Here is a 25,595-nt window from a genome sequence, read left to right on the forward strand (position 1 = left end):
TTAGGTAGCAGTGCATCTTTAATAGGTAATCATTGGTAATTTACTTTGTGCTTCTGTGCCACAAAGAACATATAAATAGACAAAACAGAACAAGGATTTTATGTATGGTGTGATGTAAAAATTATGAGTATAATATACAGTTAAGTAAGGTGAAGAGTGAGGGATGTTTTAGAGCAGCTGATGAGTTACGAGTTACCAGACCACACTGATTTGCTGGGTCAAGAAATATACAGAATAAAAGACTGTTACAATGATGAAATGTCTCGTGAATTAGAGTCTCTGAAAATATAATGGATGATGAACTTTCTAAATAAGTTTATTATTTAAAAACAATGATTTTTAGTCATATTTTTTGTAAATGAAGGCACTTGGTGTTCTGTTTTTCATCAGAATTCCTAATTTGACAGACTGTTGATTTATAATAAGTGTGCTGTATGGTGTAATAACGATTAATTTCTTGTACAGTCGAGCAAGGTGGAGAGTGTGAAGGATGCGCTTGAACAGCTGGTGAGCCGTGAAGAAATTCCGGACTACACTGACGCTAAGACCAACCAGGATGTCACTGTATACAAACAGGTGAGTTACTATCACTTTATTTTGGCCAGTTCAGTATCCAGTTTTTATTTGTTTTCTCTGCTTACATTAATGCTCAGTTCATTAACCCCTTAAACGCGGATCGTCGCGTTTGCGACGCTCGGCGAAAAGGACATAATTTCGGATTGTCGCGTTTGCGATTCTAGTAAATTTTGAATAACCGCGGGCAATCAGGCTCCAGCTGGTATTGTCTATCAGTACCACAACCCTCTAGCTACAACTAGCATACTTTACCTTTGTACTACTGACCTCAGTTGTTGCCAAGTATCGCGTCCCCCCCCGGGGGGGGGGGGGCCAGCCTGGCTGTGATACATGGCAGCGCTCAGAACTGTAAATCTGCGCTCTCCTTTCACAAGCAGTTTATGCTACTAGGAAACGCTTGTTTCCCCAGTTGTAACACTAGCTTTTTTTCTCACGGTTTGCCCCTGTTTAGCGTCAGTTTACTGCAGGCTTTCAAAGTGACATTATGGCAAGTTCTAGCTCTTCCCAGTCAGTGCAAGCGGCCGACAGGAACGAGAATAAAGTGACGGGCGTAAGACAGAATAAAAAGCGCGCCGTGGTGATCTTTTGGGAAGTAATATGATTGAAAATAATGTAGTATACATGTTTTTAGCTGTGAAAATGGAAATGTTTGTTGAGTGACGGGAAGACCGCCGCCGCACTGCATGTCGGCCATACGCTCCGTTGATTTTAGCCTTATTTTCAGTGCTTATTTTAAAAATACGGAATCCTTACTACCTTTACGTTGTAGTATAAAGTTTACTGTGACAGAATGAGGCTGTGGTAGAGGGGAAACCGGGTTGCTGGAGGTGTGAAAGTGAAGATTTGGTTACCCAACTTTGCAAGTCTCCACAAGTCTTTGGGTAGTCCACGAAGGCCCAACACCTGTCTCTGAAGAAAGCTGAATGTAAGTACTATTTGCCATACCAAGTATAATGTTCTAGGGTTAATCTCTGATTTTTAGCGAATATTTTCCTACAGGTACTCAGACCGCGATACAACCCTGCCACTCGGGGGGGAACGACTGTACACGGCCGCGTTTAAGGGGTTAAAGATTTGCATATATCCCATACATCTCTCCATCTTCATATCAAAATTCCCCAGCCTAATGGCATTTCTTTAGGGATTTACCTGATGCATACTCAGGGTTGTGGTGGAAATATAAGCAGGCAGCACTGCATTCACCTTGGCTCATTGGGTTTTTAGGCTGGCTAAAAGAGAAGTGTGGTGAAAGCCATGAATAATCTTACTCTAATATAGACAATCAAGATGGCTTCAGGTAATAAATAATTCTGTGCATGGCCAGGGTCCAATAAAACCAGTCAGGCTTACATGGCTATGCAGAATGTGATAGATTTGAATAAAGCCAGCAGAAATAATGAGAGTATTTCAGGCGGTCATCACAAAACTGGCCATTCATTCTCAACAATGTACAGTACAATCCCAGTTAGCTGGGAAGCTTGGGGTATTTCCTTTTCCAGTTACCAATTTTTCCCAGACGTCACATACATACAGTACTCTTATACATAGGCAATATGTATTCTGTCTATCTATCTATAGCCCGACGCCCTAATCCCGCAAAGGGTGGCCACAGACAAAACGCCTCCAAGTCGCTCTGTCACCCACCATTTGACTACCCTCCCCCCAGCTCACTCCCCCCTCCCTCATTTACCTCTCAACTCCATCCCTCCACCTCATCCTCGGTCTTCCCCTCCCTCTCCCTCCCTCTACCTCACCTACATACACCCTCTTAGTCAGTCTTTCATTCTCCATTCTCTCCACATGTCCAAACCACCTCAGTGTATTTCTCGTAATCTTCTAAGCCACATCCACATCCACCTCACAACGTTCTTTCACTTCTTCATTCGTCAACCTGTCCCTCCACGTCACTCCACATGCTCCTCTCGAGTAGCTCATTTCCACTGCTCTCATCATTGACTTGTTCCCCTCTTGCAAGGTCCATGCCTCGTGTCCATACATCAGGGTAGGGATCACAATACTATCATGCAGTGACTTCTTAACTTCCATTCTCACCTCCCTATTTCTCATCACTGCTTTCAGTGAACCAACAATCTTCCTTCCCTGCCGTACCCTTTCACGCACTTTATCCCCCAAGGTTCCATCCTTACTCATCACACTACCCAAGTACTTGAATGCACTCACATTCTCCATATCCTCACCATCTGTCCTCACCGTGCATTCTGTGACTTCATTCCTCTCAAACACCATAACTTTATTCTTGTTTACATTAACTTTCAGATTCCTCTTCCTACACACTGTCCCAAATTCATTCACTAAACCTTGCAACTCCCATTTATCTTCGCTCAACAGTACTGTATCATCAGCAAACAACAACACCGGAATCTTCCATATCTCACCCTCATTCATTAGAACCAGCCCCACATCCACTGCCCTACCTTGCACCTCCTTTACAACGCCATCCATGTATATATTAAACAGCCATGGAGACATCACACAACCCTGTTGCAGTCCCACACAGAGATCAATATCATTGCATTAAATACAGTACTCACCCCTTATCCGGGTGAAGTGCTTGAAAGGGTACAGCAGGGAAGAAAGGTTGCTGGTTCCTTGAAAGCAGTGATAAGAAACAGGGAAGTGAGCATGGAAGTAAAAAAGTTACTACATGACAGTATTGTGATACCAACTCTAACGTACGGAAGTGAAGCTTGGACGTTGTTGGAAGGACACAAGTCAAGAGTGAGAGCAGTGGAAATGAGTTATTTAAGAGGAGCTTGTGGAGTCACGTGGAGAGACAGGCTGACGAATGAGGATATAAAGGAGCGTTGTGGTGTTGATGTGGATGTGATAGGAAGCGTTGTGAGGAACACACTGAGGTGGTTTGGCCATGTGGAGAGGATGGAGGGTGAAAGACTGACGAAGAGAGTGTATGTGAGTGAGGTGGAGGGTGGAAGAGGGAGGGGGAGACCGAGGATGAGATGGAGGGATGGGGTGGAGAGGTATATGAGAGAGGGGGGTGTGAGTTGGGAGCAGGGTAGTGAAATGGCGGGGGACAGGGCGACTTGGAGGCGGTTTGTTTGTGGCCACCCCAAACGGGATTGAGGCGTCTGGCAATAGATAGATAGATAGATAGACCCCTTATCCGGGGCTGCACTAACAGTTTTCATTTGAAACATTACCTCCTCTTCAACACATCCTATAGATGTAACACACATGATTGCAGTGTCTTCCAGTAGTGCAAAATGCACATGGTAAATCCATTTTCTTAAATATTCATTATTGTATTCATAAAATCATGGAAAAGTAAACTCTAGCTTTTATTGGTGAACTGATATGGAAAGAAATGTTGTGCAGTAGATTTCTTTTGACTTTCTTGTTCACACATTTGCAGTGGCAGAGAAGATAAAATCTAGTTGATAAAAATGAAGGTTTGTTTTGATGGACAAAATTACTGTGCTTGCAATTTGTTCGGTACCTTTTTATTGTTATCTGCAAAACAGCTCAGTGGGGGTGGAGTGACAGCAGTCAGTGGAGCAAGAAATGGGTGTGCCGCTGCTGATGTGTGAACAAGGGAGTCTTAATGAATATACTGTACAGCATTTCTTTCCAAATCATCAGTATACCAATAAATGTTCAAGATTTATTTCTATGTTTTTCTGTGTTTTGTGAATAAAATAGTGATTAATATTTGACAGAATGAACTTGCCAAGATAGTGGTAGATAATGCAAGCTTGAGGGTAGTTGATGGGTTTGTTAGGTACAAAACTGCACTTGTACCTTACATTTTCGGCGGATGAAGAGTACTGTATACCATTTTTCAGTGGATTTATTCATTTTGCTTTTTACAAATAAAAAAATCAATGGGCTTGGGTGTCCCAGTAGCTTGAAATCATAAATCATGGAATTCATCGGTGTCTTGCGATGTTCACTTTTTTCAAGTCTGTTGCATATGCCCAGCTTCTGTTCCAAGGTGAACAGTTTACACTTTAGGGATCATGGGGTGTGGAAATCACCGTCTGTCATGACACGATAACCCAGCAGCAAGAGTGCTTGTCTATTGACTGGTGATGGTAAGCAGACTGGTGATTTGTGAAGGTATGGAGGGTGGCTGAATTAGAGGAGGGGGAAGGGGGTCTGGGAAGAGGATTAACTAGGAAATGACTTTGACCAAAAATGTCTTCACCTCGCATTGCCTCGCATCTCCCGGTCTTATGTGACATGTGACTCGACTAGCCAATGCAGGGGTGGGCATTCAAAGTGGTGCACAGTTACATTTTCATTTATATATTTGCCAGTTCATGAATTATCCCGGTCATCTGTTATGTCCGGTTGTCTGGGTACCTGATGTCAGGGATTGTACTATATAATGGTGTAAGATTTATGTATTTCCTCAACTGGTATTTATTGACATCAACAGTACAGTAGGGGTTGGTTACCATTGACCCAGGGAGGTACTACCATAAGAGAAATGTAACCAGCTTGGTAACTACCCACACAGCCATAATTCTTATAAAAACCAGCCACAAGTTTGTACTGTAATGTCAAAGACCAAGCTTAATACACAGCTGTTGACAAGTATTCATTATCATCATCCGGACCTCCTTTCCCACCCTAGGGCAGGGTGAGGAGTAGCAACGTCCCGACAACCTAAGTTTGCCCAATTCAGTGGGCCACGCTTCTGAATCTGCCCATTTGGTTTGGGCCCTGGGCAGGTATTGGGCCCTTTGAGGCTCTCCAAATCATTTGCCATAATTTAGTGATTTTAGAGAGTGGTATCTGGGGTACATTTAACCCTGCCAGAAACCCCAGTTATATGGTTACCACCTAGCATAGTAGATGGTTTCCTGGGTACAGGAAACCATTTGACTTGTCACTCAGTGTAGAGACCATAAGGCAACACTACACAGAGTGAGTGAATGATGGGTGCTCCCACCTACCACATATTAACTTAATTTAGACACCTGGTTAAGATTCCAGCTCAGTGAAGAAGTCAACTGTGTCAAGGCCAACTCCCAAATGATGTTTCTGTAAGTATGGTATAAGTTTTGCTTTGTTGGTCCTGTCTCATTAAATGTATGTGTGTTGCTTTTGTTTTGTTCACAGTAGAAAGGTTACTAATATGGCATGTTACAGGTTGTACTGGAACACCTGCCTAGCATTCTGATACTGCAGCTGAAGCGCTTCATCTATGACAAGGATGGTGGCCTCCAGAAGGTCATCAAGAGAGTCAATTTCCCTATTGACCTAGAAATCACAAAAGGTAAACTTGAGGCTGGCTTATCTTTCTTCTTTGTAGGTCCATTTATTATCAGTATAGAATCAGTATTATGCGCACACACACACACACACACACACACACACACACACACACACACACACACACACACACACACACACACACACACACACACACACACACACACACACACACACACACACACACACACACACACACACACACACACACACACACACACACACACACACACACACACACACACACACACACACACACACACACACACACACACACACACACACACACACACACACACACACACACACACACACACACACACACACACACACACACACACACACACACACACACACACACACACACACACACACACACACACACACACACACACACACACACACACACACACACACACACACACACACACACACACACACACACACACACACACACACACACACACACACACACACACACACACACACACACACACACACACACACACACACACACACACACACACACACACACACACACACACACACACACACACACACACACACACACACACACACACACACACACACACACACACACACACACACACACACACACACACACACACACACACACACACACACACACACACACACACACACACACACACACACACACACACACACACACACACACACACACACACACACACACACACACACACACACACACACACACACACACACACACACACACACACACACACACACACACACACACACACACACACACACACACACACACACACACACACACACACACACACACACACACACACACACACACACACACACACACACACACACACACACACACAGAGCTATTAGGGAATGGAATTAAGTGATATTCCAGGCTTATGAACTTCAGTCATTGTTAGTTGTATACTGCATTTGAGAAACTCCCCAACATTGAAGTTTAGAAAGACATGCAGGTAAAAAAAATGTTCTTGTTTCATGAGCGCAGGGCTGACTGGGTATCACATGGTTCAGTCGCACTGGATTATTGATTATGTATTTTAAATTCTCTTCATTCAGCTTAAGATTTTCTCTTGACTATGGGGTCACCTTAAGAGAGAGAGAGAGAAAAAAAAAACTACACTTGACTGCTACAAAGAAAGACAGTTCAGGAGAAAACAACCATCCCAGTGAATAAATTGCACCAAAAATATATTAGTTTTACAATAGGTTCAGTTAAGCATCAGTGCTGAATGAAAACCCTTTCCGAGTTTGATGTAACTGCAGTTTTTGTGTTAAAGTGAAAAAAGGACTTTAAAAATTTCACTTAAAGTAAGTTTAGTAATAACAAAATTATTCTGGAAGTCTCAGTGTAGAGTATCACCCTTGTCGTGTGTGTATGTGTGTGTCTCTCTCTCTCTCTCTCTCTCTCACACACACACACGCACGCACGCACGCATGCACGCGCGCACACACACACACACATGTGAGAGAGAGAAAGAGTGAGAGTAATCCCTTGGTTTTTGCATGTAAATGGTACCAAACATGGCGTGCAGTAAGGGAATAGGGGAATTACACAATAATGAAAGACTGAACCTAGGAGATGTATCCAAATTTGTACCAGTACCAGGCATCCCAAGTGTTTGCCAAATTTTTCCTTTTATGACAGTTTACACCCACTTCATATAAACATATTGTTACGGTAAGTACAGTATCAGAAACACACACAGGCATTGTTGTATCAGAAACATACACAGGCATGGTTGTATCAGAAACACACACAGGCATGGTTGTATCAGAAACATACACAGGCATGGTTGTATCAGCAACACGTACAGGCGTGGTTGTATCAGAAACACCCACAGGCATGGTTGTATCAGAAACACCCACAGGCATGGTTGTATCAGAAACACACACAGGCATGGTTGTATCAGAAACACACACAGGCATGGTTGTATCAGAAACACATACAGGCGTGATTGTATCAGAAACACATACAGGCGTGATTGTATCAGAAACACACACAGGCATGGTTGTATCAGAAACACATACAGGCGTGGTTGTATCAGAAACACATACAGGCGTGGTTGTATCAGAAACACATACAGGCATGGTTGTATCAGAAACACATACAGGCATGGTTGTATCAGAAACACATACAGGCATGGTTGTATCAGAAACACATACAGGCATGGTTGTATTAATATGAAGTGATGAACAGGGCACAATAAGGAAGAAACACATACCACAGAGACCTGCAGTGGACTTAAGGCAAAGGATTCTGAGGTTAGGGGTTGGAGAGCTAGTGGTCTCCACCACCTGGAATTAACTCATTGAATAGGGTCTCATCTTTGAATCCCCCAGAATCACAGACACTGTACCATCATTGTCAGCAGAAGCCAGCTCAGGTGCGTGATAACAGTGTTGCCGAAAAATGCACTACAATGGCAGGAATGCAGCTTTTCATCCCTCAGTGAAACAAAAACTGCTATAACCAATGGATCACTGTATACAGTATTACATGCTTGTTGAGAGAAGGCTGCTTAGGTGTTTATGACAGTACCGACTGTCTGACCATGTTACCCTTGTTTTGTGATTGGAAATGAAAAATGCATGGAAGAAAACATAAGAGAGAGAATAGCCGTGATATTTGTGAATTATATGCAAGATATTTGAGGGAGTGGTTTGTTGTTGCTGTTAACCCCTTCAGGAAACCTGACCCGCACATCCCTACTCCCCCTCCTGGTTTCAGCCCAGCCAGATACTTCCCCCGTGCTGAAAGTATAGGTTATACTTTTCGTTACAGAACAGGCCCTAATACTGTAGATGCCAATTATTCATTAGTTGTGTTGGAAAGCCAAAAAGGTGTGGCTTTTTGTTCTCCAGCTGTAAATTTATAAGTTTATGTAGAAATAAGCACTTGAATACTAAACTGAATTCATTCATGAAGAAATTGGAACTTTTTGAGGAAGTAAAATATCATTATGTTAAATACAATCCGTCTTCTCTTTGACACCAAAGTAATATAAACATATTATGCGGTCTTTGAGTAATTAAGTGTATAGAGCACATGAAAATTTTCTATAGTATATACTATTTTCTTTTCCCAATCAAAGCAAGATTTATTGTAATACTATCTATCTATCGCCAGACACCTCAATCCCGTTTGGGGTGGCCACAAACAAATCGCCTCCAAGTCGCCCTGTCCCCCACCATTTCACTGCCCTGCTCCCAACTCACACCCCCCTCTCTCATATACCTCTCCACCCCATCCCTCCAGCTCATCCTCGGCCTCCCCCTCCCTCTTCCCCCCTCCACCTCACTCACATACACTCTCTTCGTCAGTCTTTCACCCTCCATCCTCTCCACATGGCCAAACCACCTCAGTGTGTTCCTCATAATGCTTCCTATCACATCCACATCCACACCACAACGCTCCTTTATATCCTCATTCGTCAGCCTGTCTCTCCATGTGACTCCACAGGCTCCTCTTAAATAACTCATTTCCACTGCTCTCACTCTTGACTTGTGTCTTTCCAACAACATCCAAGCTTCACTTCCATACGTTAGAGTTGGTATCACAATACTGTCATGTAGTAACTTTTTCACTTCCATGCTCACTTCCCTGTTTCTTATCACTGCTTTCAAAGAACCAGCAACCTTTCCCTGCTGTATCCTTTCAAGCACTTCACCCTCCAAACCTCCATCCTTACTCATCACACTACCCAAGTACTTAAACGTACTCACATTTTCCAATTCCTCACCATCCAGCCTCTCTGTACATTCACTGACTTCACCTCTCTCAAAGACCATCACTTTACTCTTCCCCACATTCACCTTTAGATTCTGTTTCTTACACACTCTCCCAAAGTCATCCACCAAGCCTTGCAGCTCCCCTTCGTCTTCACTCAACAACACAGTATCATCTGCAAACAACAGTACAGGGAGTTTCCAAACACTATCCTCTCTCACCAGGGCCACTCCAACATCCACTACCCTACCTTGTACCTCTTTTATTACCCCATCCATGTACAGATTGAACAACCATGGAGACATGACACATCCCTGTTTCAGCCCAACTTTCAAAGAGAAAAATTCACTTAGTTCACCATCCACACGCACTGCAGCCTTCGAACCATCGTACATACTCTTCACAGCATTCAACAACTTCCCATCTACTCCATATATTCTTAACACTTTCCACAATCCTTGTCTATTCACCCTGTCATATGCTTTCTCCAAATCCATGAAAGCCGCATACAACTTCTTTCCCTTCTCTAGAAACTTTTCCACTCAAGATCTAAGAATGAATATCTGATCTACACAGCCTCTTCCCTTCCTAAAGTCTCCCTGTTTTTCTCCAACTAATTTCTCTGTTCTTTCTCTAACTCTGTCAATAAGTATCCTACCATACACTTTTCCTATTATACTAAGAAGACAAATGCCCCTATGATTACCACACACTTCTTTTTCCCCTTTTCCCTTGTACAAGGGAATAATTATACCTGACTTCCAATCCTCTGGGACTCTACCTTCCTCTCAGGCCAATCTTCACATCTTCCACATCCATTCTACTACTATCTCTCCCCCATGCTTCAGCATTTCACCACACACTCCATCAATTCCTGGGGCTTTCCCTGATTTAACTTTCTTCATTGCTTCCACAACTTCCATCCTACTGATTTCTTCCTGTCTTCTCACCTCCCTCCTTCTCCCAGCCATTCCCCAGCCACTTATACTCGCATTACTTCCATCCACTATGTTCAACAATTCCTTAAAGTGTTCTCTCCATCTGCTCTCTTTTTCTCCCTTCTCCACTAGTAATCTACCATTTTTATCTTTCACTCCCCTGCTAACTTCACTTCCACCCTGTCTTACTCTTTTCACCTCTTTCCAGAACATTTTCTTACAGTCCCTCCACATTACACTCAGATTCCTTCCAAATTCCTCATCCACTCTCTTCTTACTCTTACTAATCTTTTCACCTCTCTCTTCCGCCTCTCAACTTCTTCCACGCCCCTATTTCTCATCCATTCAGTGTATGCTTTCTTCTTTTGTTCCACAGCCTGTCTCACCTCTTCAGTCCACCATGCTGTTCCTTGCACCCCCCTCCGTCTTCTCTTCCTTCCACACACCTTCCATGTCTCCCATCTGCTCCAATTCATATTTTGCCACAAAAAGTAATAGATTGTCACTAACAACTTGGACCTGCAAGACACACATTTACAATTGGGTACACCATTGCTAGACAAACAAGCCTATAATGCATATGAAAGTAGATCATATGCTTTTTCTTTCTTGTGTTTTGTCATCCAGTGGTTCATATGCATCTTAAATGGATATGGAAACTGTGAGGAGGGTAAGTAGAACATATGCGTTTGACGTATATGATAACCGTGAGAGGGTTAAAAGTAAAAAACAGTCCCCCTGGATGCTCAGAATAGAAATTACTAAGTGGGTATTACAAGTACAGTAATTAAAGAGTTTGTACCATATTTGAGCACAGGACATTGATGTGGCATGATATAAAAACAGCAGAGCAATGAGAAAATGTGTGTTTTGTTAATGTATGTGGATTGCATATAAGTAAGATTAGAAAATGCAGATGAAGTTGATTGACAAGAGTAGAAAAGTGACTGTGGATAATGGTGGATAATGTAATTAGATAGAATGGATGGATATGACAAGGCTTGTGTAACGGAACTTTTACAAAGGACATTGTCTTAGGTATTTGTTTGTTGCTACACTAACAGAGAAAGACAAGCCTCTTAGTTAAAGAAGTGAATAATTTTGTACTCTGTGTCTTGCTCCTTTACTATCATCTTATACTTGAAGAATCAATATTGAAGCCAGTTAACGTGGAATTTTGACGTGTTTTCAGAGTTGATGTCCAGCCAGAGCCGAAACAAGTTCTCAGCTTTGCAGCGTAAGTACAAGCTGCTGGCAGTTGTGTATCATGATGGAAAGGAAGCCACTAAGGGTCACTATGTTGCTGACATTTACCACAGTGGTTACAACTGCTGGCTGCGCTGTGATGACAGTTACATCAAGGAAGTGCCAGAAACCAATGTCGTGCGCCATGTGCCACCCAGGGTTCCCTACTTACTCTTTTATCGTCGTGCTGACACCATGGTAGGTCCTTCCTCCAAGACCAAGTCATGAGTTCTCTCTCCAAAAGATGGCCATATTCCACTGTCATGTTCATGGTACTCTCTCCCTCCTAGACCATGCCTTCATGCCTCCCTACCCTTAAACAAAGCCATTGATCCCCTCAGCTGTTTCTGCGTAGTGGTAAGGGTTACCGTGTATGTGGTTGAGGAAGTGGTCATGATAATAACCATGTGTGGGTTGTGAGTGAAGGAGTCTTATGTGTGTGTTACCTGTGATGCACTGGGGTGTTGTCAGATATGTTATTAGTTAGTACTGAATAACACCACAGATGGGGAAAGACGTAGATAATAATGTTGGTCACGCTAACAGCTTTGTAAAAACATTTCAACAAATGCAGGAGATATATATTACTCTGCCTTATATATTGCGAGTGATGTGTTTGTGTTGAAGATTGTGTATTCTTAAGTAGTAATATTGTCATTAAAGTAGTGTACTCATCACAGAAAGATAATGTACTTGCCTTTATTCCTGCTCCCACAAGAGCTGGGGGCATGAATACAGTAGGAGCCCCCACAAACTGGAAGAAGATGCCACCGCTCGCTAGGTAATGTAAAATGCAAAAGCAGGGTCAACTTGAATTACCCTCTATAATACAATTTTTCTGTTACTTTACTGAAAACAGGAGATTTTCTTTTTTTATCTACATACAATACTGGAGAAAAAAGTGTTTTTTTTATTAAAATATAATAGAAATGGAAGGTTGCGTCCATCTCAGTTTAGGGACAGTCTGTATGCAATTATTATGTAGCCTAAGTATTGATCACAGTCATTTTTTTTAGGTGGTGAAAATACATCAGTAAGGAAAAATTGTAAATGAGTATAAAGAAATTGTATCTTACATAAGATATATGGTACGTAAACAATTGAAGATCGTATTAACCCACTGAACTCATATGGAGGCCCTTTCTAATAAGTAGTGTGGCGTAGTTTATGCGCCCGCCGCCAGGGGCCCGGGGCGGTTCTGACAGTGTGTATACACCACACCTGACTCCCGTACCTTATGAAATTACCGGATGATTCCAGAAAATATAGTGTCATGGTCCACTGCGCAGGTAAAATATATGTGGAAAAATAAACTGTAGCAGAACTGAGACGTTTTCTCAAAGCAAGAGGAATATCATGCCTTTAAAAATTGGGGTCGGCTGATCTCAGCCCCGTAAGATATCAGCCGTACAATTCTTACTATTATTAAGTGTATGATGGGTAGAATCATGTCAGGATTTGCCAGATGAAAGATTACAATCTTTGGGAACTGTATGATATATTTTTCCAACAACTGACATTCATAACACTTTGTAATAATGTGTTGAATGCAAAAACACACAGTAAGCTTTCATGCTTTTTAGTAAACTCCGTGGAGAGCTTTTCATCGTAAATCTCATTTAGAGCATCAGTAAAATATCTACGATGAATATAATACTGGTATAATGCTTTATGCATGAGTAATAATCCTGGTAGAAATTTTTTTAAAGGAAGCAATACCAGCTCTGAATGGGTAGTGACCCCACGCAGTTTAGTGATCCGGTGAACACTGGCAACTTTCAGGAGTTTGTGGGGGCTCCTATTTGATAGATCAGGGTTTCTCTTCATCACAGACATTCAGCTGTATTATACGTGTGGTTGATTGGCACTTATCTGTTACCAGTAATTTAGGTACTTTGACAGATATTATATTAAACTTTAAAAGACAGATTAAGGTTAAATCTAAATTTTGGTTCAGTATGAGTGCCAAGTACCAGGCCCTAGTGATGACCAGCTTCTTTGGTTTGTCAGCAATGAGTTGTGGTTAAAACCCATCCCATATGTCTGGCTCTTGTGTTAACTCATGTTGCAGGCTGGTCTGATTATTTGATATTGCTCATACATTCTTGTATTGAACAAGCCACGGATCCATTTCATTACTTCATTGAAAAAATATTTCCTGCTCTTTTTTTTTTTTTCCTCCCTAATCGCCTGAGTTTCAGAACCTTTTATTTGCCCTCTGTCTTTGTTACTTGAGTTTCAGAAGATAGTAAACATTTTGTTTTTCTATGCTTTCTCTAATAGCGACAACTTTTCCACATTGAATGGGAGCTGGGGCAGGAGATCTGAACTTTAATCATAAATCTCATGACCAGCACGTGCCTATTGAGCAGTGCATTCTCTCATGTTGTAACAGCACTGCAGTGTCCCGTAACTAAGTGGTGCATGTTGCTGCTGCTGAGCAATGCATTGTTTTGTATGTGAGCAGTGCATTATCTTGTATTTAAGTAGTGCACATTGTATGTCTTGTCAGGCTTTAGATTTAAGGAATAGAAAGTAAAAAGTGTCATAGATGCCTCAAATATACTGTACATCTATTGTTACATTATTTGTTTAGGATGTTGATTTAATGGTTGTTACCTCTTGAGATTCAATATCTTGTTTACCTGATCTATGATTTGTGGTATTTTGTATTAAATTTTCCAGCACTGTGTAGTGATGTGAAGTTTTGCTGTAAATTATATATTTGAAGTGGAATGTCCAGAACTGTAGGCAAGACAGGTGCAGGTATTTCTCTTGTGTCTTACCAGGCAGGAAAATTGCAATGTTAAATGTCCCAAACAAATATCGAAGTGAATGGTGGCAGACAAAAATGTAGGTGGTATTTAGCTATACTCTGTCCACTACAAAGTAACTACACTTCCAGCTCTCTGCCAAAATAAGGTACAGTATTTTCTAAAGTATTTGGGTTATTTTTCTATTCCATAATATCTGGGAATGTATTACTTCTAAAGAAAACCTTGTGAATCATTATTGTGAGGAATTTTATGTAGTCATTGTTCTAGTATGTATAATATTGTATTTTAAGACTAGTTTGAATGCAAGTGTGTAGGAGTGAAAGTGTGACAGAACATCATGCACTGATAAGCTTACCACAACTGTTGCACTGTCGTACTCAGTCATAGGAAGGCAGTCACTCTATAAAGTTTTTAAGTTATAAAAAAACAAAACAAAAAAAAAAAGTTTAGTTTTATTTACAGTAACATTCCAGCTTCTTAGATTGAAAATAAGTAAGATGGGTGTGACTGCTCCACATATTGTACTGTGAGTTAATTGTACTCGTACTGACCATGATTTAATTGTCTAAAATGTGTGCAGCATGTAGTGTATCCTATAATTAACCCAATACAATGAGGATACTTATCACAGCTGTAGTGGTTGGATGTGATACCAGTCTAGCATAACTACAATAACATTTGTACATCTTTAAGAAATGTTACAAGTCAGTCAGGGTTTCAAAATGGATCTTCCACGACTAGGCTCAACTAGAAATAACACTGACATATTAACATGAGTAACTGGAAATTATAAAAAGGTAGTATGTAATGGCAGTACAGTATGTTTATTGTTTTTGTCTTTTAACTGGAAAAACTACCCAGACTCATGTAACCATAACATGACCACTTAATACCAGTGTAATTGTGAAATATTCAAAGATTATTGTAGATCTCATATGATTATTTCCTTTTCTAAAAGAAATTTGCTCTCTCTACTGGGGGTCTTGTATGTAAAAAGTTCCTATAATACAGGTTACAGAGGAGTGGGTAATTTGAATTCCAAACATAAATCATGCTTTTATTTTTCTGAGAGATGACAAAAATAGTGTACTGTAAATACTGAATGTTACAATAAAGTACTGTATAAGAACAGTTGTTGTTGTCATCTTTTATCTATGCATTCTAAAGGTCTTTTGTTGTCAGCTGAATAGCCATCGGATAGCAGCAACAAAGTAAATATCAATGTACTGAACGATCTAGCAGCAGGTAATGCAAGCAGGACCCAGTCTATTGAACTTTTTAACACCTATCCCTGGTAACATTTGGCCCTACCTTGAGTAACCATCACTGAGTGAGAAGAGAAAAACAAAATGTGGGTAAAAGATGAGAGATGCCAAATACGGGGAAAAAGATGTGCGGTCAAATGTGGGTAAAAATTGCAATCCCACTTGAGGCTAGAAAAACTGCCCTAGGGTCAATGTATGACTAGGTTACAGCAAGCAAGAACCAGAACCAATCGTAAATCAATGTCTTTTTACTATGGGTTTAATGGAGATAAGTTGGGGGTCAAAGGCCACATAACCTACAAACTCAACATTTCTGCCACCCACCTGAATTGTCATTCTATCTCCATAATGGGATCCCTAGGCTTTGATAGGCACTTGGTGGTCAGGATGGACGAATTCTTTGCCACAGCTAGAATAGACTTTATATATATATATATATACATAGACATACAACAGTAGAAACCATGTACTGGGGCAGCTTAAGGGCTTCTGCAATCTTGTTTGCCCTGTGCTCATCCTTATGGCACTTAAATTATGTCCAATATAACACATCAAAGGCTAGGCCTTAGTCTTTTGGGCTTGCCCTTGGTGTCTTCAGTAGTACCATGTTTTCCACTGGGGTTAGCACCCTTACCTGATGTTTCCCCAAGTTATAAGTTTCAGTATTTCACACAATAATAATATTTCCATTTCATATCGCACACTGCAACTTCATGCACTTGCACTGTTATTTTGTGATAAAGATGATGTTTTGATGGCCTTGCACACACTTGATAGTTATGTAACACATGGGAGACGTATCACTGCAGCAGGACATGCAAGGGAGTGGACAGGCACATGGGGACTTCAAAAGGGTGGCAGGAAGGAGGACATTGTGCCGAGAACTCGGAAAGGGGCTTGTGCATGTAAATATGGGGTAGCCATCTTAACTCAGAAGTATGACAGTTGGCTTATGCAGGTAGCAGCATGTCTGCATGGGATCATTATACTGTATGCTGACCATAATTATAACGTCAGTGGTCTGCAATCCTTAACCTGAAACTGGGTACAAGTTTTCATTAATTGTTACAGCAATCAATCACATATCAGACAATCATACCAGGTCATTATTGTAGTGTATCATCACTGAATTATTAACGTGCGATATACGAACCATTTTGGAGGTCCCATGTGAAACAACGTTTTGTGTGGTTATGAACTTTGGTTAGGCTGGTTTTGGACTAGGGTAAACTTAGGTGAAGTCACATAAGGGTAACAGGTTGTCCACCTGATGTATCCCCACTAAACCCATATTATAACCAATCCATTTTTTTTTTTTTTTTTTTACAATAGATTTTCTGCAACACATCCTAATCGCATATTTGTACTGCCAGTACTGTATAAATTACATCATCAAACTGAATGATTTACCAATGCCTTTAGACTTTATCATAACCTAACAATTTATTGTAATAAACTGGATATTTAAAATTAACTTCATTAAGGTATATTTTGTGTGAAGCTGTGATAAAGATATTTGAATGCCAGGGTATGAGTGTTTTGGCCAGTCTCGTCGGGATCACTGGCTTTACTTCTCCAGGCTGGATGCCCAACATCCACACACTAAATGGATGCTTTCCCATGAACACTGCCATGAAATGGTTGTCCTTCTCACTATAATATATCCTGATGGGATGGTAGGCAATTACCTTCAACACACCAAGACAAAGCATTGCATTAACAAAAATAAATATGGATGATTCTACTGGATAAAGGTCAAGCAACCCAATATTAGGCAGCTGGACACCAAGAGCTGCAGCACACAAAGTACCCAACACAGTAGCACCAACAATGTGAACACCACCTAACCCCAGCTGCAGGTAAGATACCATACTGGTGGTGTACACTAATTCATAGTGAGAACTTAAGTTATCTTTCTTTTGAATGTCTTCTGGTGATATTTTTTTAAATCTTTTTAAAAGCCTTGATGAAAATGTCCTTGAAAGAATACCATTAGAAGAACCTCCCAGGCCAGAAGTAACACACAACAGTCTTGGCTTCCTGTACACAGGTTCAGTTGTAATGCACGTAGGATGTGATTTTAGCCGACTGCATGCCTGAACAGCAACCATACATCCCGGTGCTGTGAAACTGCTTAAACCATGGAGCCATCTGCAGGTCTGAAATCCTGCTCTGTGCTTCATTATCACAGATGCCAAATTCATGGTAATCTGAAATAAAAAATTGAAATTTCAGGGCTTTAACATGTTCACAGTCCTTACTGTATTCTATATATCTATATGTCTACGAGTATCTATGGCCAAATGCCTTCATCCCGTATGGGGTGGCCACAACCAGATTACCTCCAAGTCAGCCTGTCCTCTGTCATTAGGCTGTCCTCCCGCCAACTCATACAGTATAATCATCCACCCCATAACTCCAACTTATCATGAGTCTTCCCCTCCCCTCCTCCTCCATTCACTCACATAACACTCGCCAACATATCAAACTACAGCTACTCACACAACATAATACCCAACATCTGGAAGCATGGCATTATCATCACTAACCCTTAACCCAACAAAGACCCCATGTTACCTTCCTCACACCGCCCCATCACACTCCTCTGCACCCCCTCTAAAGTCACTGAACGACTGGTACTACAACTAGTTACACCTCACACCCCCCTAGCCCCATCACAACATAGCTTTAGGCCACTACACTCCACAAACACTCTTCTTACAGAACTTACATAGAGAGTTTTTGATAGCATGAATTCAGCTAGGTCACCACACAGAACACTCCTATATAGTCACACTAGACATTAGCAAAGCTTTAGATCCCATCCCCCGCCATAACCTCACAAACAAAATACTCAAGACAAACATGCACAATAACACAAAAAGATGGTTGGCAAATTACTTACCAGGCAGATGTGCACATGTAACATTTACCGGTCAGTATTCAAACATCAGAAACTTCACAAATGGTGTCCCCCAAGGATCTGTTTTGTCCCCTGCACTCTTTAACCTATACATACACGACATGCCCTCACCCCACACACCACAGATACACAGCTGCACACATCCTCCAACCTTGCCTCGGCACACTGCGCGAATGAGCAGGCTCGAGGTGGCCCCTGCCGGGTCTACTGTACAGTGGCCCTTCTCACAAGCTGGCCAGCAGAGCAGAGTCGCATTCCACATCTCACCATGGGCAGCACTCCCATACCACACGCACACCCACCCAAAATCCTTGGTGTGACATGCAATACATCATTGTCATTTAGACAACACATCCCAAGCATTGAGGGTAAAATAACACCGGGACTCGATGCCTTGAGATCACTTGCCCATGCAACATTCGGACACAACGGGGAAACCACCACCACAGTGTAAAAGCAATGTATGTGTTCGGTGATGAATAGTGCAAGCCCTGCTTGGGCTCCTGACCTCACTGAAACACATTGCAACACTCTGCAGACCGTGCAGAGCAAGGCCCTGAAAATAATCACGGGCTGCACAGCTGTGGTACCCACAGACCACCTCCATCGGGAAACCAGAGTCCTCTGAGTCGGGGATCACCTAGACCTGGGAGGCACCCAAATTCTTGCTGCAGCCTCCGCAAACCTACAGCGTCCACTATACTGCATGGCAGCGCATCCACATGCGCCAAGGAACATCAAAGCAACACTGTCATCACTCCCCCCTCGCCCGCTTCAGACCAGCTTCCAGAAGCATGTCCATACTCAGATCGATTGCCGCTCCATTCAGTCACTTTGAGACGACACACAGCTGCATGCGCGGCCTCCTGATATTCACCCTTCTGGATCCTGTCTCCCTCATGGGGACGGGGTCCACCTGGCCAGGCTGAGATGTGGGCAACATCCGGCCCTCTTGGGTTGCCAGGGGAGGCTAGATGACTCTCGCTGGTGCCTGTCCAGGATATGACATGGCGCCCCATACTATCAAGCACATTGTGGAGGACTGCATTGCACACAATTACCTACGCCATCAGCGCAGCATGCACTCCTTGGAAGCTCTGTGGGAAAGCCCGGTCTCGGCCATGGCCTTCCTTAGGGACTCGGGACTGTTCGGTCAGACTGCCTAAGGAACAACTACTACTACTACACTTCTAGTCATTCTCTCATTCTCCATCCTCTCCACACGGCCGAACCAGCTCAAAGAGTATTTCTCTTAACATTTTCAATCACATTCACACCCACACCACAAAGCTCCTTCTCTTCCACATTGTCTGTCTCTCCATGCAACTCACATGCTTCGCTCGCATAACTCATTCATACTACTCTCATTCTTGACTTGTGTCCTTGCAACATCGTTCAAGTTTCACTTCCATACGCTTGAGTGGGGATCATGTACTAACTGTAATCACCATGATAATTATCTGTAGAAGCACTGTACAGACAGACAGTCAGGAAAGCTGCCTGTCAGCCTACCAGGCAGAAAGCCAGCCTGCCAACCAACCAGTCAGTCTACCCGCCAGACAGACAGCCAAACAGATAAACAGACACAAATAAAGTCTGCTAGAAAGCCACCCAGCCAGCCAGCCAAAATGCCAGCCAGTCAAAGAGAAAGTAGAAAGACTGCCAGTCAATAAGATAACTACTCAGCCAAAAAGACCAACAGCCACTCAGAAAGATAGCCAGCCGGCAAGAAAAACCGCCGGCAAGAAAAACCGCCGGCAAGAAAAACCGCCAACCAGAGTGACTGCCAGCCAGAGAGACTGCCAGCCTACCTATTCACCTGCCTTGCTTCCTGCGCAACTGCCTGCCTGCATTTCCACTTCCTTGCCTCCCTCCATGCTTTCCTCATTGCCAGCCTGCACTTCTGCCTCCCTGCCTCCTTCCCTACCTTCCTCGCTGCCTGCCAGTCCGTCTGGATTCCCTTCCTGCTAGATTGCTTGTGTACCTCTGTTTATCTGCCAGACTACATGCCTTCTGACTTTCTTGCCTCACTAAATGCCCTCCTGCCTGTCTGCCAGTCTACCTTTCTACATCATGCCTGTTTCCAAAGCTACAAGCTTCCCTGCCTACCTCTCTTGCTCTGTCTGTCTATCTGCCTACATACATGCCTGCTTCCTTACCTACAAATCTGCCTGCCTACCTTCCTGCCTCACTGGCTGGCTGCCTGTCTGCTAGCCAGATGGCCTGCCTGCCTAGCTGTTGGCATACCTACCTGCTTCCCTTGATGTCTGCCTTTCTGCCTGCCTACATGCTGGTCTGCTTGCAAGCCTTCCTGCCTGTCTGCCAGCCAGCCAGGAAGCAAGCATGCCCGCCTGCCAGTACGCCTGCTTACTTTCCTTCCTTCTTTGCCCCTTGCATGTTTCTCTCTCTTCCTGCCAGCCTGCCTTCCTATCTGCCTACTTACCTTCCTGCCTCCCTTCCTCCCGTTCTGCCTGCCTGCCTTGCTTACCTGCCTCTGTGTCTCCATGCCCTTCTCCTTGATTCCCCGACCTCCCTTCCTAGACGCCTTTGCCTGTCTCCACAGCTCCATGTCTGTCTGTCCCCTGTCTGCCAGCCTGCTTCTATGTCTGCCTACACCTTATCAGCCAGCCTGCCTGCCAGCCTGTATCTATGCCTGCCTACTTCCCTGCCTGCCAGCCTGCATCTATGCCTGCCCGCTTCCCTGCCTGCCAGCTTGCATCTATGCCTGCCTGCTTCCCTGCCTGCATCTATGCCTGCCTGCTTCCCTGTCTACCAGCCTGCACCTATGCCTGCCTGCTTCCCTGTCTGCCAGTCTGCATCTATGCCTGCCAGCCTGCCTCCACCTGCCAGCTTGTATCTATGCCCGCCTGCTTCCTTCACTGCCAGCCTGCCTCTATGTCTACTGGACTCCCAGCCAGCTCGCACACCTGCCTCCCCTCTGACAGCTGGCTTACCTGTATGTCTGCCTATCTGCCTAAGCGCCCGAATGCCAGCCTGCCATCGTCTCTCATTACATCCTTGCCTGTCTGCCTCCCTTCCTAGCCACCTGTCTCCTTCCTATCTGTTGGCCTGCCTGCCTGTCTGCCTGCCTCCTCCCAGTCTGATGGCCTGCTTCTCTACCATCTCCTTCCTGTCTGTTGGTCTGCATGCCTCCTCCATTCCTGTCTGCTGGCCTGCCTGTCCGCCTGCCATGCTGCACACTTCCTGTTTGATGATCTGCCTGCCTATTTGCCTTCCTGCCCCCTTCCTGTCTGTTGACCTGTCTGTCTGCCCATCTGCCTGCTTTCCTGCCTGCCTGCATTCCTCCTTGCTGTCTGTTGGCCTGACTGCCTGTGCGCCTTCCACCCACCCACCTGCCTGCCTGCCTCCTTCGGGCTCGCTTGTCTGTCTGTCTTGCTGCCTGCCTGCCTTTCAACCTGTCTATCTGCCTTCATCCTTGTTGTCTGTTGGCCTGCCTGCCCACCTGCCCGCCTCTCTCCTTCATACCCATTGGCCAGCCTATCTGTCTGCCTGCCTAGCCCCTTCCTGTCCGCCTACCTGCCTGCTTCTCTGCTTGCATGCCAGCTTTCTTTGTCTGTTTATCTGCCTTTCTACCCGCCTGCTCCCTTCTTGTAGGTTGGCCTGCCTGCCTGCCTTCTTTCTTCATGCCTGTTTCATTCCTGTCCGTTGGTGTGCCTACCTGCTTCCTTCTTGTCTGTTGGCCTGCCTGCCTTCCTTCCTATCCCCTTCCTGTCCTGTCTGCCTGCCTGCTTCCCTGACTCTTTCCTGTCTGTTGGCCTGCCTTCCTGCCTCCTACCTTCCTGTCTACTGGCCTGCCAGTCTAACTCCTTCCTGTTTATCTTCCTTCCTGCCTGCCCCCCACCTGTATGCTGGCCTGCCAACCAGCCTGTCGGTCTGCCTTCTTCATATCCCTTGGTTTGCATGCCTGCCTGCCTCTATCCTGTCTGTTGGCCAATATACCTACCTGCCTGCTTGTCTCCTATCTGTTTCTTGGCCTTTCTGCCTCCCTCCTGTCTGTTGGCCCACCTGCCTGCCTGCCTCCCTACTCGTAGTTCCTGTCTGTTGGCCTGCTTGCCTGCCTTCATATTTCCTGTCTGTTGGCCTGCCTGCCAGACTGCATACCTGTTTCCATCCCTCCCTGCCTGTTTGCCCTCCTACCCACCTGCCTGCCTGCTTGTTCACCTGCCTGGTCCTACGAACCACAATGCAGTGGGTTGTCGGGGTAGAACACCTCTAAGCTGGTAGTGAGTGGCAGTGTATAATGAATGAGCCTGCCTGCCCCACCAATGACGTGAATGTGATGAATTATGAGGATCTCTGACCATGGCATGCACCATGACGTGGACTAATATCAACACCCAGCAGTGGCCACAGCACATTACCAATAATTAAACTGACAGACGGCTGAGCTACTGATAAAGCTGCACAAATGACTGAAACATGAAGGGTACACAAAACCCAAACACTGAGCCAAGAGATAATGCATGAATGGCTATGAAGGCTAACACCATGCGCACATACTAAATCTTACTGAAGTACCGCAAATACTGTATATGGTCATGCATAAGAATGCAAATTCAAAATGCAAAGTATGCAAATCATGACTGTACAGCAGCAAAAAGGAAACACATGTAAAACCATAAACTTTATCCCACCAGTTGACACCAGTGTAAAGCTATGAATGTTGTCCCACCGGTATTCACCAGTGTGATGCTAAGAATTTTTATGCCACTGGCTGACACCAGTGTAATGATGATAGGGGTATGTATTTTCTTACCTGTTGTGGGTATTGATCAACTCACCCATGGATATACAAGTGGTACTCGACTTAGTATAATGGATGGTAAATATTTATGAAAAGAATGAATTGTGGTAGCGTTTGTAGTTTTTGGCCGAGTTTAGATTTAGTCGGTACCTCAGGTGGTTGTCGTTCCCTCAGCGAAGGAATCTTGAATTGGAAGGGGAGTGAATTTGGCTTGAGGACATAATTTCCTTGATTAAATATACTAATAAAGAAAAGAAAATGCTATATACTTTACTTTAATAATTCTGTTAATTTCCACAAAAACATTTTTTGTTACATGACCCTTTTTAATATGAGAGAAAAATGGTAAATGTTACTAAGGCTTTTGGGTGATCATTCCTCTAACATTATTACCAGACGAAACAATTTGATACACGCGAGATATGGAGTCGTTGTACTTTACTTTCTTTTTGGCCGTTACTCTTGGGCTCAACAATGGCCTCAAGACAGGGACACTTTTACGGGTATAATTTGTCTGTTCGGGCTGGCATAGCCTCGAATCAATAAGAATGATTATTGGTATTCATCTTTCACCCATACAAGGTATTCTCCTCATATAGTTTTCTCGGTTCTCACATCAAATCAGTATTTTTTTACAGTTCACCATCAACAATGTTATATAATCACTAGAAATACATAATCTCTCGGGCCTGTCTAGCCTCGAGGAATAATTAAAAAAAAAAAGAAATACAATCACTAGGAACACCTCAATCACTCGGGCTTGTTTAGCCTCGAAGTGCAGCTTAAATATCACATTATTGCTCACAATCAGTAAGTTCCCTTCCACGCTCCTGATTATAATTTTTTCTAATAAATTAATTTTAAAGAAAGAGAACAGTTGATGAATTTGAATTCTCCTTTCCGTTACAGAACATATCACTTCTATACTTCTATTCCTTATCTACAAAAAAAAGAATTCACTTGATAGAACCATTAATAACACATCAAATACCTTCGGTTTGCAATAATAACTCGTGAGTGGTGCAAGTGTAAGTGTAAAAGTCTATGGGCAATACTTGGGAATAATGGCGTGCTCCCACGGTCGTCACCGCCGGTGTCTGGGGACTAAACGAACGTCTGTTACACACGATGTCTGGGCAGCAAGTCACTACGTTAAACTCTCAACAATATTACTTTTCATAGTTCATAATAAGTAAGGATTAAACAAAGAAAAAGAGGGGGAGGAAGAAGAAATGTGGACGACTCACCTAAACGAACGTCTGTTACACACGATGTCTGGGCAGCAAGTGGGGCCTGTCGGGCACTAAGGACGCCACTGCTCAAGTCAAATGAGGTGGTGTTTTTGAAATATAGGGCGTTTCAATTCTCTTTACAATTTATTTAGCAGTGTACCCATGACGCCAGGACTTTTGATTGAATTGGGGAAAATTTGGGATTTATCCTTACTTAAATTAGATACTGATTCTATCACTATCTCAATTTGAATCTGAGAGCAGCTCATGCCATCTAGTGACGGCCAAGACAAACGGGACTTTAAATCCTCACCAACGACATGATTTAGGCCTTTTGGACTGTTAATCTTACATACTTGTGTTCTAACAGCTTCATTAGCAAACATTTCACAACTAGGTTACGGAAAGAATTGTATATTCATCATTACTCTGTTTAAGGTTTAAACTCGGCGCCCGGCAATGACGCACAAAGGGAGGGGATAAGCTGCTCGCATGTGTCTTTCATTACTCGGCTTGACTAAGGAATTCCCATAGCTCAACATCTACAATTACATCACTCACTGCATAGATACAGAGATACATACATATAAAAATTGAGTTAGCCCTACAGTAATTATTAATATATGAATTACTACTTAGGGTAGGAACTTATAAACTAATATTCAGGTTACACCCTATCTTAAAATTACAGTACTACTAAGTACATACATGAATATCAAATGTGTGGCACTACACGGCTCCCACGTTCGGAAAACAAATTTTACCCAAGTCAATTTTCTGTGACATGTGCATGGATGGAATATTGTTACTCTGATAACTGCTATGGACACTTTGAATTGGAATACCTTTCCC

The 25,595-nt window shown here is 43.2% G+C and overlaps 2 protein-coding genes across 2 annotated transcripts in view; one reads left to right on the plus strand and one right to left on the minus strand.

Moving 5' to 3' along the window:
• Usp10 (ubiquitin specific protease 10) overlaps nucleotides 1–12,009 on the plus strand; it is a 69,683-nt gene extending 57,674 nt beyond the window's left edge. Inside the window, exons 8-10 of the mRNA XM_080271571.1 lie at nucleotides 466–576; nucleotides 5,710–5,836; nucleotides 11,729–12,009. Of these exons, the coding sequence (XP_080127697.1) occupies nucleotides 466–576; nucleotides 5,710–5,836; nucleotides 11,729–12,009 (519 nt within the window). The remainder of the gene's footprint in view (nucleotides 1–465; nucleotides 577–5,709; nucleotides 5,837–11,728) is intronic.
• Nucleotides 12,010–17,202: 5,193 nt separating this feature from the next.
• The window catches only part of LOC145398767 (uncharacterized), a 36,626-nt gene continuing 28,233 nt past the window's right edge, over nucleotides 17,203–25,595 (minus strand). Inside the window, exon 2 of the mRNA XM_080271577.1 lies at nucleotides 17,203–18,033. Within this exon, the coding sequence (XP_080127703.1) occupies nucleotides 17,242–18,027 (786 nt within the window). The 5' untranslated portion in view covers nucleotides 18,028–18,033 and the 3' untranslated portion in view covers nucleotides 17,203–17,241. The remainder of the gene's footprint in view (nucleotides 18,034–25,595) is intronic.

This window comes from Coenobita brevimanus, chromosome 46, assembly GCF_032717465.1.
Source record: "Coenobita brevimanus isolate Jiangsu-jjx chromosome 46, ASM3271746v2, whole genome shotgun sequence".
In the NCBI taxonomy this organism is placed as follows: Eukaryota; Metazoa; Arthropoda; class Malacostraca; order Decapoda; family Coenobitidae; genus Coenobita; species Coenobita brevimanus.